Here is a 16,725-nt window from a genome sequence, read left to right as displayed (position 1 = left end):
TTGTGCTCAAATGGACTATCTGCATGGAGACTATGCAAATATGCCAAACACACATAGGCTGCTGCACCCACATTCTGATAATGTATACACAAATAAACATGTATTTGGAACCGTGTATACAGTCTCCATGCAAATGGTGCATCGGAATGCATTATATGTGCAAATATGTGCAAGGCCAGCTAGCACAACCTTCTCTCTGCTTTATTCACTGGAGCAGTAGTCCAGAAATACATTTTAGTCTTACATACAGAATCTGTAAGTAGCCACTACACAAAGTAGTATCTGTCCATATCTCCTCCTTTTCTCCCAAGACATTAAGTGAAACAATCACTGAAATGTGTTTTATTTACTTAAAATATTTTATACTACCTTTTCTACAATTAGTGGAAAACCCCATGTTTCCTGAAAAACATGTACATACTTTTCTACTCTTCTGAGGAGGAGTCGGGTTTGATATAGTTTTGCTGATAGCATCCAGATTTAGTCAGACTAGATCCATTGAAATCAAAGGAGCCTTCATGAATACCTTATCACACTGATTTCAACAGGTCTGCTTTGACCAAGTCTGGTAGAATAGGCACACTCTTACACATGAACCCTCCTATAAAAAGCATTGAGATAGGTAAGGGTTCTCCTGGCTTGCAGCGAGAATTTTCTTAACATGCATTGACTCTGGACACCTTCCTACTGTTTCAAAGCATCTATCTCTAGATTTTTCCCTCCTCAAATCCTTTTAATATACTGTGCTCCCATAATATGCAAACACTGACCAAGAAGAAGAAGACTGGTACATACCATGGCTGTTGCATCGTGCTGTTTCGACGAGTCTGCTGTTTTGGTCATAGCAGGCCATGGCTTGGTAACGGTAGCCTTGCCCACATTCTTTGATGTCACCTTGTACTTTCATTCCCAGCAGTACGTCCACCTTGCCCTCTGGTAAAATACAGTCTGACCAGTTTCCCACAGGCTGGGCATTATAGTTGTCACAGGGGCAAAACTGAGTCTCCATCAGCGGATACAGCTGAGGATTTTTGCATTTCTCCCTCTTCTTGCTTTTTCCTGTAAGGGAGCAGGAAGAGTTTCTGAAAGTGCTATTTTTGTCAGCTGCAACTAAGCTAGGTAATTTGTTTCACCTAAAATTTCTGAAGAGTCCCGTAATCTCCTTAATAGTGAATAAGCATTAAACTGTCAAAGAAGTTACTTTAGACCAGGCACTAACCGCTAATGAGGAAAGCCATCCTTTCCAAGGATTCAGCTATTGCCAGGATGGCAACCAATGCAAAGCTAAGGCACAATCACCTGGAATTTATAAAAACCTTTTCATCCTCAAGTACTTACCTGTAGATTCAACTTCAGGATTCCTGTTTAGAAATACAGAGTGAGAGGCATAACAATTATCACTACTGATTTATATCCCACCTTTTTCCTCTTATTAGGAACCCAAAGTGACTCTCACAATTCTTCTCCTCCATTTTATTCTCACATTAACCCTGAGGTTGTTCTCAGAGTCTGTGACTGGCCCAAAGTCATCCGGTAAGCTTCATGGCCAAGTGTGGACTAGAACTTTACTTCTAAGTAAAAATGTTTAAAGTTCTGTTAAGTCTTTATGTGGTAGAATATAGTCACACTGCCAGTGCAATATAGGTATTAGGTATTATAGTGGGCATTTTGATGCTTCATTGTTTCATGTTTTCTGTGACAGAAGAGGGAAAATGACAGACTGATGCTGCTAAGTAAGGGGTGAGCAACTTAGAGCCCTGAATTACACATTCCATCATCCCTAGCCAGCATAGCCAATAATGAAGAATGATGGGAAATGCAGACCTCGGGTTAACTACCCATGCCTGAACTGCACTGGGTTTATTAATCTCCAATTCATTATCATTCCATTTTTAAATTACTTTTTCTGTTGCTGATAAGCTGGATTTTCTTGACTGCATTTGCCTGTTCTGACTGCAGACTATATTACTACAGTTTCTTAGTTTGTTTTGATATGAGCTTTGCTGCACCTACCCAAACCTTAAGATCAACATTTGAAGTCTTTTTGTAAGTCCATCTGCCCATTGAGGAATAGCAGGTGGCTACAAGAAAAACATCTCTTCCCATTGTTGGAATATCTTCTAAAGTTCTAATGGCTTTTTTGGCACCAGGCAAAGAATTTTTGATTGCAAACCATTTTTTGGTTTTAATATTGCTTAGCAGTACTGGGCTTTTCCCCTCTGCTCTTTGTTTTAATTGATCTGGCTCTGTGGTTTTTGTTGTTCTGTTTGATTTTATTGTTGTGTTTTTACTTGTTGCTTTTTAATGGAATACAATAATTATTCCTTTTAAGTTGTAAGACTTAAATTGCTTTCTTAAGACTTAAGACTTTCCCAGCTTCAATGTGTTGGACTATTATTCGCATTACCTACAGGCCTCATGCCTTGTGAATGGAGGGAATGATAGGAACTGTATTCAAAAATATCTAGTGGGCACCAGCTTGGGAAAAGTTGTAAACTGGCCCGAGAATGTTTGTTATAAGACAGTATATAAATAATGCAAACAGATGCACAGTCCTGATCATTTATTTAGATGTTATTTTTTGTATAGGGTTCAGTAGTAGAAGAAAAGTGGGCTAATTTTCAAAATAAATAAGAAAACAGTCCTGCTTCCAGATCTATCTTTCTGAAGGGGTTGTTCACAGAGAGCACTTTAGGCTTGGGTACTGCTGGACATCTCCTAACAGACAGCTTCCAAAGGAGGGCCCCCAAATGAAGTGATGTGGATCCAGGGGGAAGCAGAGACAACTTTGGGCTCACCTGGGCTAAAATTGCCCGGTTCCCCCAAGGAGCCTCAAAATCAGGGCTCTTATTTTATCAGCCTGCAGCTGGAGTGAGAATATTCCTTCCTATTTTAACCAACTGGAAAGTGGAAGGATGGCTGGATGGCTGATGAAGAAAAGCACATACGCCTCGTCCCACTTCAGTCCTGGCTCGCATGAGCCAGCAGGGCTTTGGATGGGCTTCATGCCACTTGACCTCACTTGGCATTTCATAACAAATATATCCTTACAGAAGAGATTATTTTAATATATTTGCTGTGAGTGATTTGTCTTCATTCTCAAGGCAAGCCTCACTTTGGATCTCTCTACTACTTACCTCTTCTTGTCTTAGATGGATACTCAAACTTTCTCTTTTTAGCTGCAATTTTGTGCCTATTTGCTTGTTTTTAAATCTCATATAAATCAGTGGAACTCACTTAAATACAGCTAAGCTAAATACAGAAGCTAAATACAGAACTGTAATCACAGTTCTTTGTTATCAATCTTGTTAGCACTGGTTTTCATTATTTTAATAGCTTTAAGTAGTCTTGGCAAAAAGCACTCTTTAAAATGTATCATTATTTGAAACTTTTATTAGCTAAATCTGAATCTGAAATCAGTAACTACATTTTCTCCATTTCAATGGCAGCATAAATGGATGCTGTAATGTTTTCCTTTGCTTAGAAATATGCAATTTTTATGAGATGTTGTACAATGTGTCTTGAAAGACTGTAGGTCATTAAAATGTTTACCAGCAAAGAAAGAGACAGCAGATGTAGTATGGGTAATTTTTTTGTCTTGATTAAACTAGGAGCTTCCCAATTGCTCATGAATAATTACTGTACCTCAAACAGGAAGAGTTCTGTTTGGGTGGAAATAAGCAATCTTCTGTGTTATGCAGGATTCTATGCAGAAATATTTCATTGGTCACATTTCAGTAATTACATGATTTGGATTATGTAGTTGCCTGGATGAATTTTAGTCCAATTGCCAGTCTTCCATCAAGATTATGCAAAGATATGTAAAAGCTGTTAATGAGATTGTTCCTGAGTTGAGGACACTCAAAAGGGTCTCCTCACAAAAGAAGAGGGCAACTGCTTGGCTCAGAGCCATTATGCAGCAGTTTTGCGCATAGGCTGTTAACATCTCAGTGACAACTTGGATTGGGCAGCTGAACAGTGCCCAAGATTGTAGCCATCCTTGTTTCTCAAGTTCTCATATCAGTATATAAAATATGTCTTACCTACTAAATGTGAACACTTAATGTGAAGCTCCACACAAATGTTCAAAGTTTAAATTAAACTACTGTCAAGAAAACTAGTTTATAACCCAACCCCACATCCAACCCTTCTGTTACTGCCACCTCACAGATCGCAAGCATTATTTCTAACTATCATATACTTGCACATTTAATTGAATCTAATCAATTTAATTAAATTTAATTTAAACATTTATATGCCATCCTATGCTGCAGATGGAACATAAGCTCTTTCTGGGGTTAGTAGTAACTAAGCAAATTTATAATGAATGATATCAGGAGACCTCAGCTCATCATAGATCATTCAGAATTATCCCAAGGAAAACTTTGACATAAAAGATTTTTTTAAAAATGTGTACATTTGGCAGAAAAAGCTGGAGACTAATTGCAAGTTTACTGATAATATTTGTCAGATGTATATCTCTTGGAAGAGTTTCTAAAGCAGGTAAATATGACTATATGACTCAAAGGCAGTACAGATTTAGAATAAACACCTATCTGTCCATCTGTCTCCAATTCTTCTAAACTTGCAATATGTAATATTGCAAATCATTCCATATGGGGCATTTAGCCAAATCTACATTTTTGGGCACTACAGGCCAACAAACAATACAAAAACCAATACTTTTCTGGCTCATTTGTTTCTAGAGACTTCACACTCTTTGCTGTTACTAAATTTGTGGTAAAAGTTCCTGCATCAAAGGACTCAATTCAAAACCCATCTATCTATGACTTCACCCCTGTGAACTCAATGGGAATTAGTCTGAGTGGACAAGATTGTAAGTGAACTGTCAATCACGTCTGGGATCTTAGTATGAGTAAAAATTTCACCACCACCACCACCATTGCTATGACCAACAATACCAATGTGGACAGTCCTCTTGGCATTGTCTGCCTCTTACCAATGAGAAAGCGCTTCCTTGTCCTGACAGCTCCACAGTCCCCAGTACAAGAAGAGAACTTGGACCAGCTTGTGAACTGACAGTCGTCTTGACAAGGGATCTGGCAGAGCTGTGTTAAGGATGGCAAAGGGCCTGCATTCTTAAGGCATTCGCTGATGTCAGTCTGTCCACCATCCTGTTTACGACACGTTATAGCTGAAAACAGAGAAGGAAAAGAAATGTTAACAATTTCTTAGGTCTTTTGTTACATGGAAAATGTAGCAGCTCACCTAGGGCCCCCACGTTCGATTAACACACTAGGCAATGCATTCACGAATAATAATATTGTTCTCCTTGGAATCTTTGGCACCACAGATTTGTTTTCAAATTTGAAAGAATGCATAATACTGCATAGCTCTCCTGTAATTTGGATCAGCAACTGACACAAACAACATGGAATAAAACTACAATGCAAGCCACTGTATGAAAGAAGGAATGAAGCAATCTATTATTATCCTCCGTTTTACTGTATAATTTAACTGCCCTGTTAAATTACTATCCTCATAAATAATGGATTTACTGGGATATGAACTGATTTCTCCCTAATTCTAAATATACTAATGTTCATGCCCATCTTAAAATAATCTGAAGAGAAAATTTCTCCTCAGAAGTCAATTTCTCCATTAGAAAGTGGGAAGAAATATATATCTGAAATACTCTGTAGCTGAACATTATATTAAACCTTCACACAGCTCAAAAATTCCTCTCTCTGACAATAATGGCATTAAGTAATTTGTTTGTATCACAAGATTCCAAAGTGAAGTTCTATCCTTAATCCTCACAGTTATCCTCAAAGCCAGAACATAAAATGCCATCTTGCTGTCCCCAAATCTAGTTAATTGGTTTGAGATTGGGTAGGGATTTTTACTGTGGAATTTTTACAGTGTAAAAATGTTTACTGTGGAATTTTTACACTGTACTCCAAAAAAGTGACATATCTGAAAGAACGAAATATATATTCCTGGACGCTCAAACGACAGCTATAAACAAACCAATATAGTAGTGCAACCAAGAAAACAATATAATAAATGTGAAACCACAAATGTGCAAGGGTTTTTAATGGCACACTAAGGACTCTTTATATAGACAAATATGAATGGAGTCATGTATCATGTTTGCTCTTTTTACATTTATTACTGATACATACAGTTTTGCCTTGAAGGCACAATGTGAAATGAGCTGGTATGAAGAGGACCAAGAGGAATTTCAAGGGCTGTAACAAAATCTCCCTTATGGTCATCATATGATCTTCATCCAAAGGTAACTCAGCTTTTAAAAAGCAATTACATTTACCATTGGGAAAGGTTTGGAATATTTGCTGCAGAGGTGCAACAAACTGCTAAAATGGTAATCTGATTACCAGAGTTAAAATTTATACCCCTCTTCTCAAAATTAAAAAGGATCAAAGCAGTTTACAACCCATGCAGTTGAAAATATGACAAAACCAAAGAGTAAAAATATGGCCAATTAAAATAAATATAGTTTAAAATCAATAGTCAGAATAAATAAGAACAGCAATTCAAATTATATTCTGTTGCTCATGACTTTAAGATTTATAGTAACATGCCTTATACCAGCTTTAGCAAGGATCCATCTAACCCAGCATTGCCTTCTCCAATTCTCAGCAGCTCTCTAGAGTACTTTTGCACCACTTCACTACCTGTTTTAACTCAAGATGCTGAAGACTGAACTTGAGACCAACTTGGTAGCTGAGCATGTGTCCAACCAGTGAGCTATACTTTCTTTCCACAAGCTATTAGCACAATGGTCTTGTGTTATTCTTAGCATTAAAGATTTAACAGAACAGCAACTGCTCCTTTCCAGTTGCAATTCCACTTACAAGATGGCAGATGCCAAGGCTTGTAACTGGGACCACTGGAATGAAAAGCCATGTGCTCTGTCAGATATGATTCCTACCCAACTTTCATGACCATGGGAGTTTACCTCACAGCAACTTGGTTGAGAATCATGGGCTTTTCAGTCCAACATATCTAGAGAATGTGGAAGGCTACAAGTTCATGTTCTCCCCTGAATTCATGCACATTTAAGATGCATCTCCTGTCAGCCAGCCATATGCTTTATTTACATGGCACAAATGGCACCCAGACTCAGAAATCAGCCTCTTATCACACTGTGTCAGGCTAATAATGAAGCACACCCCCTCACATCAAATTGATTACAGACATTAGCAGTGAGAGTAACAAATCTGATTATTCTGAATCAAAGACAAATAACTGTGAAACATTCCTATAAAGCACATGGATACAGTTGCCAGTAAAATCAAATTTAACATGGGCTCAGTTCACTTAACCATGTTTCCCCTATTTAACATTTAGGGTCTCCCTGAAGAGTGGCACAAAATAAACTGCACTTCGAATTTTGTATACGAAAGACCTTGATGTAATTAGATTTGATAGCATAACTTGAACTACACCACAAGGGGCCATAAGCTGTTACATTATTATTGTGGAGATAATTAAATACAAAGTCCACTCTATGTATGCAAATTAGTACCATTTAGGTGCCTTAAAAAACAAAGCAAAAACTTCAAACATCCAGGTCAAGCACTGCCAAATTCAGCCATCTCTGAAATAAGGGATCTCTGTAGCTACAGTGAACTCATATTATCGTATAGCTTTAAGGGTACAATCCTATGCCTGTGCAGACAGTAAACAATTCTACAAATCCCAAAACATTTGCTGTCTAAACAGGTATAAGACTTTGCTCTTAATGTTTGAAATGGGCCACATTGGACTGATTTTCTTCATACGTAGCTTCATTCATTAACTCTGGTCATTCTCACTTAAATTCAAAGGTAATACATTTATGAGTCCATTGTTTCCTTTTAATACACACACCCACTTTTAAAAGACCTTTAAGTATAACATGTACAAAAGACAGCAGCTAGCAATCAAAGTATGGCGGGGGGGGGGCTTTGTGGGTGGTGGTTGTTTGCCCAAAGATATGCCATGCTAGGTTTTTGTCTTCTGCATTTGCCAAGGGTTTTGATTGCCTAGTTTCCAAGTTTGAGTTTCACCCAGAAGAAATATTTTGGCCACATTTATGCTCTAAATGAGTATTAAGGCCAGAGAGATGTTCTGCATTTTGATACCATGCTCACAGCCACTCCATTTTAATTGCTGTAGCCACAAGGACTGTTCATCCTTATTCCTCACCACTAGCACCCTCTCCTGTCCCCAGAGAGAGATCAGGAAGGAGCCTTGAATGTCTGCACTTATTTGCATTTGCATTGCATCTTTGGGTAGGAAGTGGGTACACCTTCCTCACCGATTCTCTCTCTCTCTCTCTCTCTCTCTCTCTCTCTTCCTCTCGCAGAACATAGAAACCAAGTGAGTCAGAAGGGGTCACCTGGGCCATCTAGTCTGACCCCTGGCTCCAGCCAGCTCCGGTCATGACATGCCTACCATGTTCATGTCCAGCCTATCTTTGAACTCCCTTACTCCCGTAGAAGCCCATTCCATACCCTCGGGGTCCTAACTGTCAAAAGGTACTTCCTGGCATCTAACTTGAACCTTGCTTCCCTGAGCTTTGCTCCATTGGAATGTGGGACACACACACTCCTCCACAAACCACATCCCCTTCAGCCTGTTTCCAGAACCGTGTTTCTGTTGCAGAAATGGGTTTAGAACAGCCTCGTCCCAGCCAGCCTATCGGCATGCTAGCAGAAAACATTGCAGGTTGGAGTCCAACATAGAAGGAGAGCACCAAATTAGGGAAGGCTGGCCTGGAATCTCAGCACAGGGGCCAGGGCAGTGGAGCTGGTCAGAGAGTGTGGCAAGGGGAAACCATCAGAAAGAGAAAGGTGTATTCATCTTCCTGCCCCAAGTGTTGCCATTATACATTGTGGTTCCCGGCTCATATTTATGCAGTAAAAGCAGGAGATGGATTTTAAGACAGAAGCCCCTAAGAGACATGCCATTTTGCCCTTACATATCATGCTCCTTCAGAAATGAGATGTTTCCGAAGCAAATCACTTATTCTTAGCTCCACATGTAACGTTCTCTGAAAGAACAGGAAGTATGTGTCAAGCAGAGCTGCTGCTTTCTGCTGTTTGTTTGCACAAATATAAAAGATGCCTCTTGATATTCAGGGTGAGAGTCAGGCTGCTTGCACATTACTATGAGGATTCAGCAAAGGTGGAAGTGGAGGATCACAGTTTCATTCAGGTGAAATTGCCTTTATGTTCAAGTCCCTCTTGCAAGGTACACAAAAGGGAACAGAACCTGGAAGGGATGTTGGAGAAATCCCCCAAAGATTCAAGTGAGTTCTGATTTCTGGGGAACTGACTCACAGATTCCACAGCAAACAGACCTTTTTCAAGTTGCATAGATTCTGTGGACAGGTTTTACTTACCAGAACATTATAGAAAACTAGTCATAGGGAAAAAAAAACCTGCTTAAAATACTTAAAAGCATGCTGTACCCCCAGGAAAATGGGCATTCTTGGAAGAGTGCAAATTTCCAGAAGAGCACATAAACTCTGTAATTGTGCATCAGTTATTTGTGCATAGAAAAAAAGTGCCTGACAATCTACAAAATGCAATCAGAACAAATTTCACAGAATCCTTCCATTCCTAGACTCTGACACAGTTGCTGAGTTTTGCCCTAGAAAGGTTCTTGACCAAACTGTCAAGGCTTTTGTAGGCCAGGCATGGAAGCCCATGTCATGAAAACTTACTCTGTACAGTTGTATACTTTGTGTAAACCTTGAGTCTCAGGGCAAGATCACCAAATCTCACTTGTTTTGCCCTTCTTGAGAGTGCAAATGGCTTTTAGAGACAGAAGGTTCAGAAGAATATAACTAAGCCATTGAACAAAGGAGTATTTGTGAAGAAGTTCTCTTTTTGCTTTTCCTTCGTAATTTGCATTTCCTGATAATGCTCTTGAACCCCACCTCTCCTTGCTAAAGTGCTGAGTTTTGGCTTTGTTTTGAAATTACTGATAAGCATTGTTTTCCCATGGAATGGTGCCTGTTTTTATTCTTGTCACAAAGTATGATTGTCTGATTTTGCTGTATGGATATACAGATAAATAAACAAGAAATGAGGAGATGGAAGAGGAAAATTTTGAAAGGAAAAATGCTCTTGCTGAAAAAACTAAAAGAACATTTGCCTCAGTCTAAAGTTGTGACATGTTTATTTACACTGACATGATTTGCAATGAAACCTCAATTATACAGGACAGTTAGAATCAGAGCTGTCTTGGAGAATGAATCATTCTGCTAATTTTCTGATTCACACTGGCATCTTTGGAGCCATGGAAGCTCAGTGTGATTTTTTAAAAACTGGAAAATGCAAACATATTAGTGTTTAATTATAAAAGCAAGGCATGAGTTTGTTCTAATTACATCTATGAACTGACAAGGGTGGACATCTCAGGGCCATTTTTACTAATTCCTGGTTTCCCCCCATCTTCACTTAATTTCCAGCTAGGCAGGATAAACATCACCATGGCCAAATATGAAAGAATATCTACAAATATATATAACCAAGGTGTGCTCAGTCCACATTATCACTAATACCAATCATGGTATTATGGTGCTAACCAGGCTCAGTGTCAACCTCTGGCAAAGTGGAACAAAGGCCAGGCCTACCATGATTACCATCAGCATCTCTCATTGTGCCATCATTATGTACAGAAGTCCTCTGGACTCCAAAACCAGGCTCAGAGGCATTCTGGAAACTGGGAAATGGCTGCTGCTGCAGCAGCTTCATCTCACTGCTGTCAATGCTGGCCTGTTGCCCTCTTCACATGCCCATAGCTGTTGTGGTATAACCCAGAGGAAAGCTAGTTCAGGAGGCCCTCTTGCCCACAGACCTCTCAAACCAGATGCTAATTTAGTATTCTTGGAGAACTGCCAGTGGTGCCACCTCTCAGTTTTTAAGGGTCTTTGGACAAGGCACCCTGAATGTATTCCTTCCCTCAGTAGGTCCACCTTCACTCGCTTACTGTCACACCAGCTGCTCTTGATCCCCATCTTCTTTTTCATCATCACTACAAGTTGCTTGGTTTGAGAAAGGGAGCAAGTTGGCTGAGGCATCCACTGTTGCTCATTCTTGCCACCACTGTTCTCCTGGCCAGAATGAGGGAAGCAGGTAAACAAGCTGGATGCAGAGGGAAGAGGAGGAGCAAGTATCCTGCTCTTCTCAGGTTCCTAACAGTGCAAGTCTGCTGGGATGGGTGATCTTGGCAGGTACTCAAGACTTGAAAGTCTTGGGGTTAGTCCAGGTTGCCAGCATGTGGGAAAAGGGTGACCTGGGAAAAGGTATGTCTAGAATAATGTGAACTCCTTCAGACAGTAAAACTCCAAAACCTAACACAGACTTTCATAAAATTCATGGGAAGAATTAAAAGTACAAGGGCTATGGAAGATAACTACAAATTCTTTAAAACTGAAGTTAGCCTCACATACACATAGTATTTCAGATAACACATGTTGGGATAACATGCTTTTCCATCAAATCAAAAGGGATCAAACGTGTGTTTGCACCGTTCAGTCAGAAATTATTAGTCAATAAGAACTCTTTGTGAAGTCTTGGTTCACATATGCACCAACATGGCAACACATGAATGCATTTAGAAGCAAAGTTTTCCATCAGGTGAGACAGGGAAGGATAATGTTAGGACCATGTACATGTCAAAAAGGAAAGAGCTGCAAAAATGAGCATCAGCAGCCAGCATAATAGGTTTGATGATACACCAGTACAGGTAAAGAACTATGAATACACACTTTTTAGGTTACAGGTTTTCTGTGGCAAGGAAATTGACAGAAGAAGCAGTAGGAACACACAGGAGGGTTACAAATGGAAGATGACTTCAACTAGCCCCTCCCCAGAAAACTTTGTGAATCAGGCATGGCAACTGCACAATAACAGCCTAAGTCTCTTTGGTTGAAGGGTTAATGGCAATATGTGCCATTGCATCCTTATTCACTCTTATAACAAAAATATTTGGAAAAGACTTGTTTTACTAGCACAACCTTGCAGAAGGTGGGATATCAATGTAAAAAATAATTTTTACAAAGTGTAAAATCTACCACAACTTGGCAGGGAGGATAATCTTCATGAGATTGCAGTGGAACACAATGACTTCCTATTTTGGCAATTGCAATATGTGATAAATAGTATAAATCACAGTTACAGATGCTAACCTCTTGCTTGTAGACCAGGACCACAGGTCTCCTGAGCACCGGGGCTGTCTTGGCGAATATACCACGGTACAAGTTGACACCTGCGCCATTTGTGTGTCTTCCATCTGCAGCAGGAACACAAACACAACCCAAAGTATTTGTCAGAGCTTAACCTGAGCAAATATGCAAACAAATCAGTAGCAGGACCCATCTTTTTTCCTCCCCACCAGCCTCCATTGCATTCTTCACTTGACTCTAAAACCACTACTCTCTTAACTACAATTTAAAAGTAAATCTATCTGATATAGCCCATGCATGTTTTTCACCTTACTGTGGACTAGATTTTCAGACCTTGGGGCAACCTTTCCCAGGCTAGGACCTCCAAATGTTGGACTACATCCTCACCATCCTTGGGCAACATGTATAAAAGCCAGGAATGGTTGGAGTTGCAGACTGCCAACGTCAGGGGACCCAAGATCAATGAGAGAGGGCCCATGCCTTTCATCACTGATTACACCCCATACTGAATAAGCTACAAATACTCTATTGCCACTACTAATTCTATTGCCAATATGTGCTCCATATGCCCTACTTTGGAAGGCGCCTCCAATTGTGCTAGGCAAACTTAACTTAGAGATCATATAAATACACTAATGTATGTTTCTGTTTGAAGTTTCAAACTGCTTTAATAAAAGAGTTCTTCCACTGTGATTTTCTATAGAGGTCATTTTAATTATACTTGATTTTCTTTTTAAATTCCTCTACATATTAATTTAGAAAATGCAGATACAGCAAAAAAATAATGTCATTAAGTTAGAAAATGCAGACCCAGCAAAAAATCAATTTAATGTTAATCTGAACAATAAAATGACAGGTGGACCACACTTAAATAACCAAAATACATGCTTAGAAAATTATTTAGACACCTATTTTATTTGTTTTTATTGCTTTTTATTCATTTTTTAAATAACTACACAAAAGCCTACCCATAATTCTACCTTTTGTAGTGAGAATATAGTAATGCCATATCCACAGCATTATCACTAAAAATAAGTTTAAATAATCATCCCAAGTATCCATTTTTTAAAGATTTTCAAAGCTTCTGCCAAGCAGAACATATTTCCAGATCCACATTTAGCACAGAATATATAGAACTCTACACAGAGCAATATTTAGATAGTGAGGTTATTCTTTTCTTCCTTGTTCTGTCAGTAACTCCAATGGACCAGAGTTATTTGGGGTAAGAATACTGTGGGCAGAGCTGTTATAATTCAACAGCTTTGGCAACAAGTGTGGATGGTCAAGTGAGGGGTAACTCTATGGATGTTCTATCTTCTCTACAAAACATAAATACTACAATTCCTTGTAACATACTCATTGTGTATATGTGCTTATCAGTTCCTGTGGTAAGCAGAGTATTCTTCTGAGAATGGATAGACCCTCAACATTAGTTGACCCCACCTCCATCCTCCACCAAACCCAAATGAAACAAAATCCAGACACTCTGTCCGACAGGCTTTGAATGAACTCTAGCAAACCAAGCTGATTCTTAAGAACTAAATGTTAAACAGGAAGATAAAGGCCAGTATTGCAACTAAAGATACAATCCTATCAACCCTTCCAAGAGCACTTACCCCATCAGTAACATTAGCAATAAAGTCCTTTTTTCTGTCTATTTTGCACTACTAACACAATGACAACTGTGTTAACTTTTGCTGTGTCTGCACCTAATAAATTGAAGTCCTTTACTGTTGAAATTATCGCTGGAGTAAACTGCTCTTCCTTAAGAGGGGATGTACAAAGTCATCCTACAAAATTCCACAAGGAAACTCCATCTAGTGATTTCCCCAACTATTGGAGTAATTTATAGGGCTTGTTTAGATTTTTGCCGCATCCTCAAGGAACCATCAGTTACCTTCAGTGCAATCTCCTAATGGATTTTAAGTGGTTTGTCTCTGACAGGAGGATCAAGATACGCAACTCATTACTTTAATCTTTTGCACTGGCAAAAGATGCACAGGAAGGACAGGCATAGGAAACGATCTTTGAACTGGGGCCTCCACATGCAAAGGAAAAATCCTATCCTGAACTCCCACCTGCCTGGATTGTTTCACAGAACATCCGAATAGGACATATTTCCATTACTTGTCTAAAAATCCCTGAAGTAGGCTAAAGCAGTGTAAACAGACCATGGGTCAAAATTAGCTTTTAACCAACCATTGGACCTAAAAGCATCTGGATGGGGAACATGCATGGGCTCACCAGATCAAAAAAGACCCATAAACAAGCAGTCTGCTGGAGAGAGATGCATCATGTGTGGAAACATGCTTAATTCTTAAAGGAAGCCCTTGGTAAATAAATGTTCTTTGTCTACCATCTGTGCCTCATCAACACTATTAATTCTGTTACTACTCTCTATATTCTAAGTCCACAGATGTAAGCTCTTCTTTCAAGTGCACTCACTAATAGATACACCTGATTTTTCCATGCATTCTATTTCCTGCATTTCCAAGATCAGCTATCACAATACTAATGGCAGATTAAAAGGATGCCTGACCTACTGTCTCCATTCTATGAGTGATATTATCAGACACAGTGGGATGAATTCACTAATGCTTTGCAAATGAGGTAACCATGGCATTTGAAAGTGGTCATAGTATGTTACTGTCTGAACAAGCCATTTCTGTATTTCTAAATTAAGATGACAAATTGCCTGTGAAACTCAGGCAATATCCCATTACTGGAGAAGGAATTAATGTCAGAGCTCAGGGAACTCCTTCCTGGCTTTACTGCTTTCAGCTACTATTCCACTACAGAGCATGGAACCACCATCTCAGCCTGCCATGAGCACTGACCCAAGATGGTTAGATGATAAAGTTGTTACAGTCCTGCACGTTCTCCTTCAGGACTTTATTAGGGATGATAATGCTAATAATGCCGAACAAATATCATTTTAGCAATGCACAATGCACATCTTTACAAGGACAATCTTTACAACAGCTCAAACAAGCTAACATTATTATTCCTATACTAAATGTGGAGGATGGGACTGAGGTTGCGAGGGAAGGAACTGAGTGGGATGCTATAAATTGGTGCCCTGCAACAGCAGGGGGTTGGACCCGATGGCCTTCATGACCCTTCTGACTGTACTATTCTATGATTCTATGAACTATTATTATGGGACTTGAGGATTGCTGAATAACAGCAGCTTTAACAGCAGCTTGAACCTCAGTCATGGGCAAGCAATGGAAACTTTAGCATTAGCCATTAGCAAGCAAAGGAAACTTCAGCAAAATGGGTACACAATATTGTGTAGGTCTGGTCACCACACCTGGAAATAAAAGATACTGTAGAGTTGAAAAAGGGCAAGTAAAGCAATCAAGAGACAGGGGCAACTCCTTTATGAGGAAAGGTTACAACATCTGAGATTAGAAGGGGAAAAAAGAAGAAGGGCAGCAAAGACATGATAGAGATGGGCAACATTATGCATGTCTTGAGAAAGCAAAGAGGGAGGCATTTTTTGCCTACTTGTATTCATACTGGGACCCAGCATCAAAGCAGACTGGTGGGAGCTTCATGAAAGGAAAAAAGGGAGTATTTTTCCACACAGTGCATAATTAAACTATGGCATTCACTTCTGTAATACGCAGTAATGGACATCAGTGTGTATGGCTTCAAAAGGGGATTGGGCAAATTAATGGAAAAGAAGGCTTTTGATTGCTACTATTCCGGGTGGCTGTCTGCGGCCTCCAGCATTAGAGGCAGCAGGACTGTGCATTCATCGTAGTTGCGCAGCTGTGGGAGCAGAATGCTGGACTGGATGGGTCCTTGGTCTGGTCCAGCGTGGCTCTTCTTAGGGTCTTGTGCTGTGGTTGTGGGGTGCTCCTATTCAGCGATTCAGGTAACGAGCCATTCCACACTGCATCAAATTTTCCTGCATTTGTTTTCCTCCACAAAAAGCAGTCGGCATTGCATGCCCACTCAGCACATCCAGTTTTCACTGGACTGTGCTGGGGGAGTGGGTTTTCCCCTTAGGGCTTTTCTTCTTCAAGGATTTCATGATGTGATTGATTGATTGACTTTTCTAACTTTCCCCATATTCCTCCTACCACTGCCTGAGGCCCTAATGTACGGGTTTTCTAACAGTACGTGCATGCTGTGGATAGCTTCTTCTGCCAATGTTTGCAGATCAAGCACCTCTTAAAGGCAGAGCAAGGGCCAGATTTTTTAAAACAAAAGTTGGTTACCCTAGCATCAGTCAATGAAGATGAAGGCTGAGCTGAGACATTGATCAGGGATTCCCAGTTTTCAGGCCATGATCATGAATATAACCCTAGACCTGGGAGCAAAGTCCATTTCTGCAGTCAAAATTCATATGTTAATGGGGCTGTGGTATGATCATATTAATTTGTGAGGTGGTCACTATATGCTTCCTGATTTTTAATACTATCTGAGTGGGTTTGCCACAAACACAGTGCCACCTTGCACAGCACAGCTGGTTCATCATTCAACCCATGATGAGTTCTGGCACAAACTATCCCGGATGAGGATCAGGAGCTTCATTGTGTCATGTGAAC

The 16,725-nt window shown here is 39.8% G+C and overlaps 1 protein-coding gene across 1 annotated transcript in view; it reads right to left on the bottom strand.

Annotated features, from left to right (window-relative positions):
- THSD7A (thrombospondin type 1 domain containing 7A) overlaps window positions 1–16,725 on the bottom strand; it is a 232,121-nt gene that overhangs the window by 53,746 nt on the left and 161,650 nt on the right. Inside the window, exons 11-13 of the mRNA XM_044429558.1 lie at window positions 12,170–12,273; window positions 4,961–5,155; window positions 796–1,059 (exon numbers count right to left, since the gene is read on the bottom strand). Of these exons, the coding sequence (XP_044285493.1) occupies window positions 796–1,059; window positions 4,961–5,155; window positions 12,170–12,273 (563 nt within the window). The remainder of the gene's footprint in view (window positions 1–795; window positions 1,060–4,960; window positions 5,156–12,169; window positions 12,274–16,725) is intronic.

This window comes from Varanus komodoensis, unplaced genomic scaffold (assembly GCF_004798865.1).
Source record: "Varanus komodoensis strain SLA01 unplaced genomic scaffold, ASM479886v1 scaffold2, whole genome shotgun sequence".
Taxonomy (NCBI): domain Eukaryota; kingdom Metazoa; phylum Chordata; class Lepidosauria; order Squamata; family Varanidae; genus Varanus; species Varanus komodoensis.
This window is presented reverse-complemented; position numbering and strand designations above follow the sequence as displayed.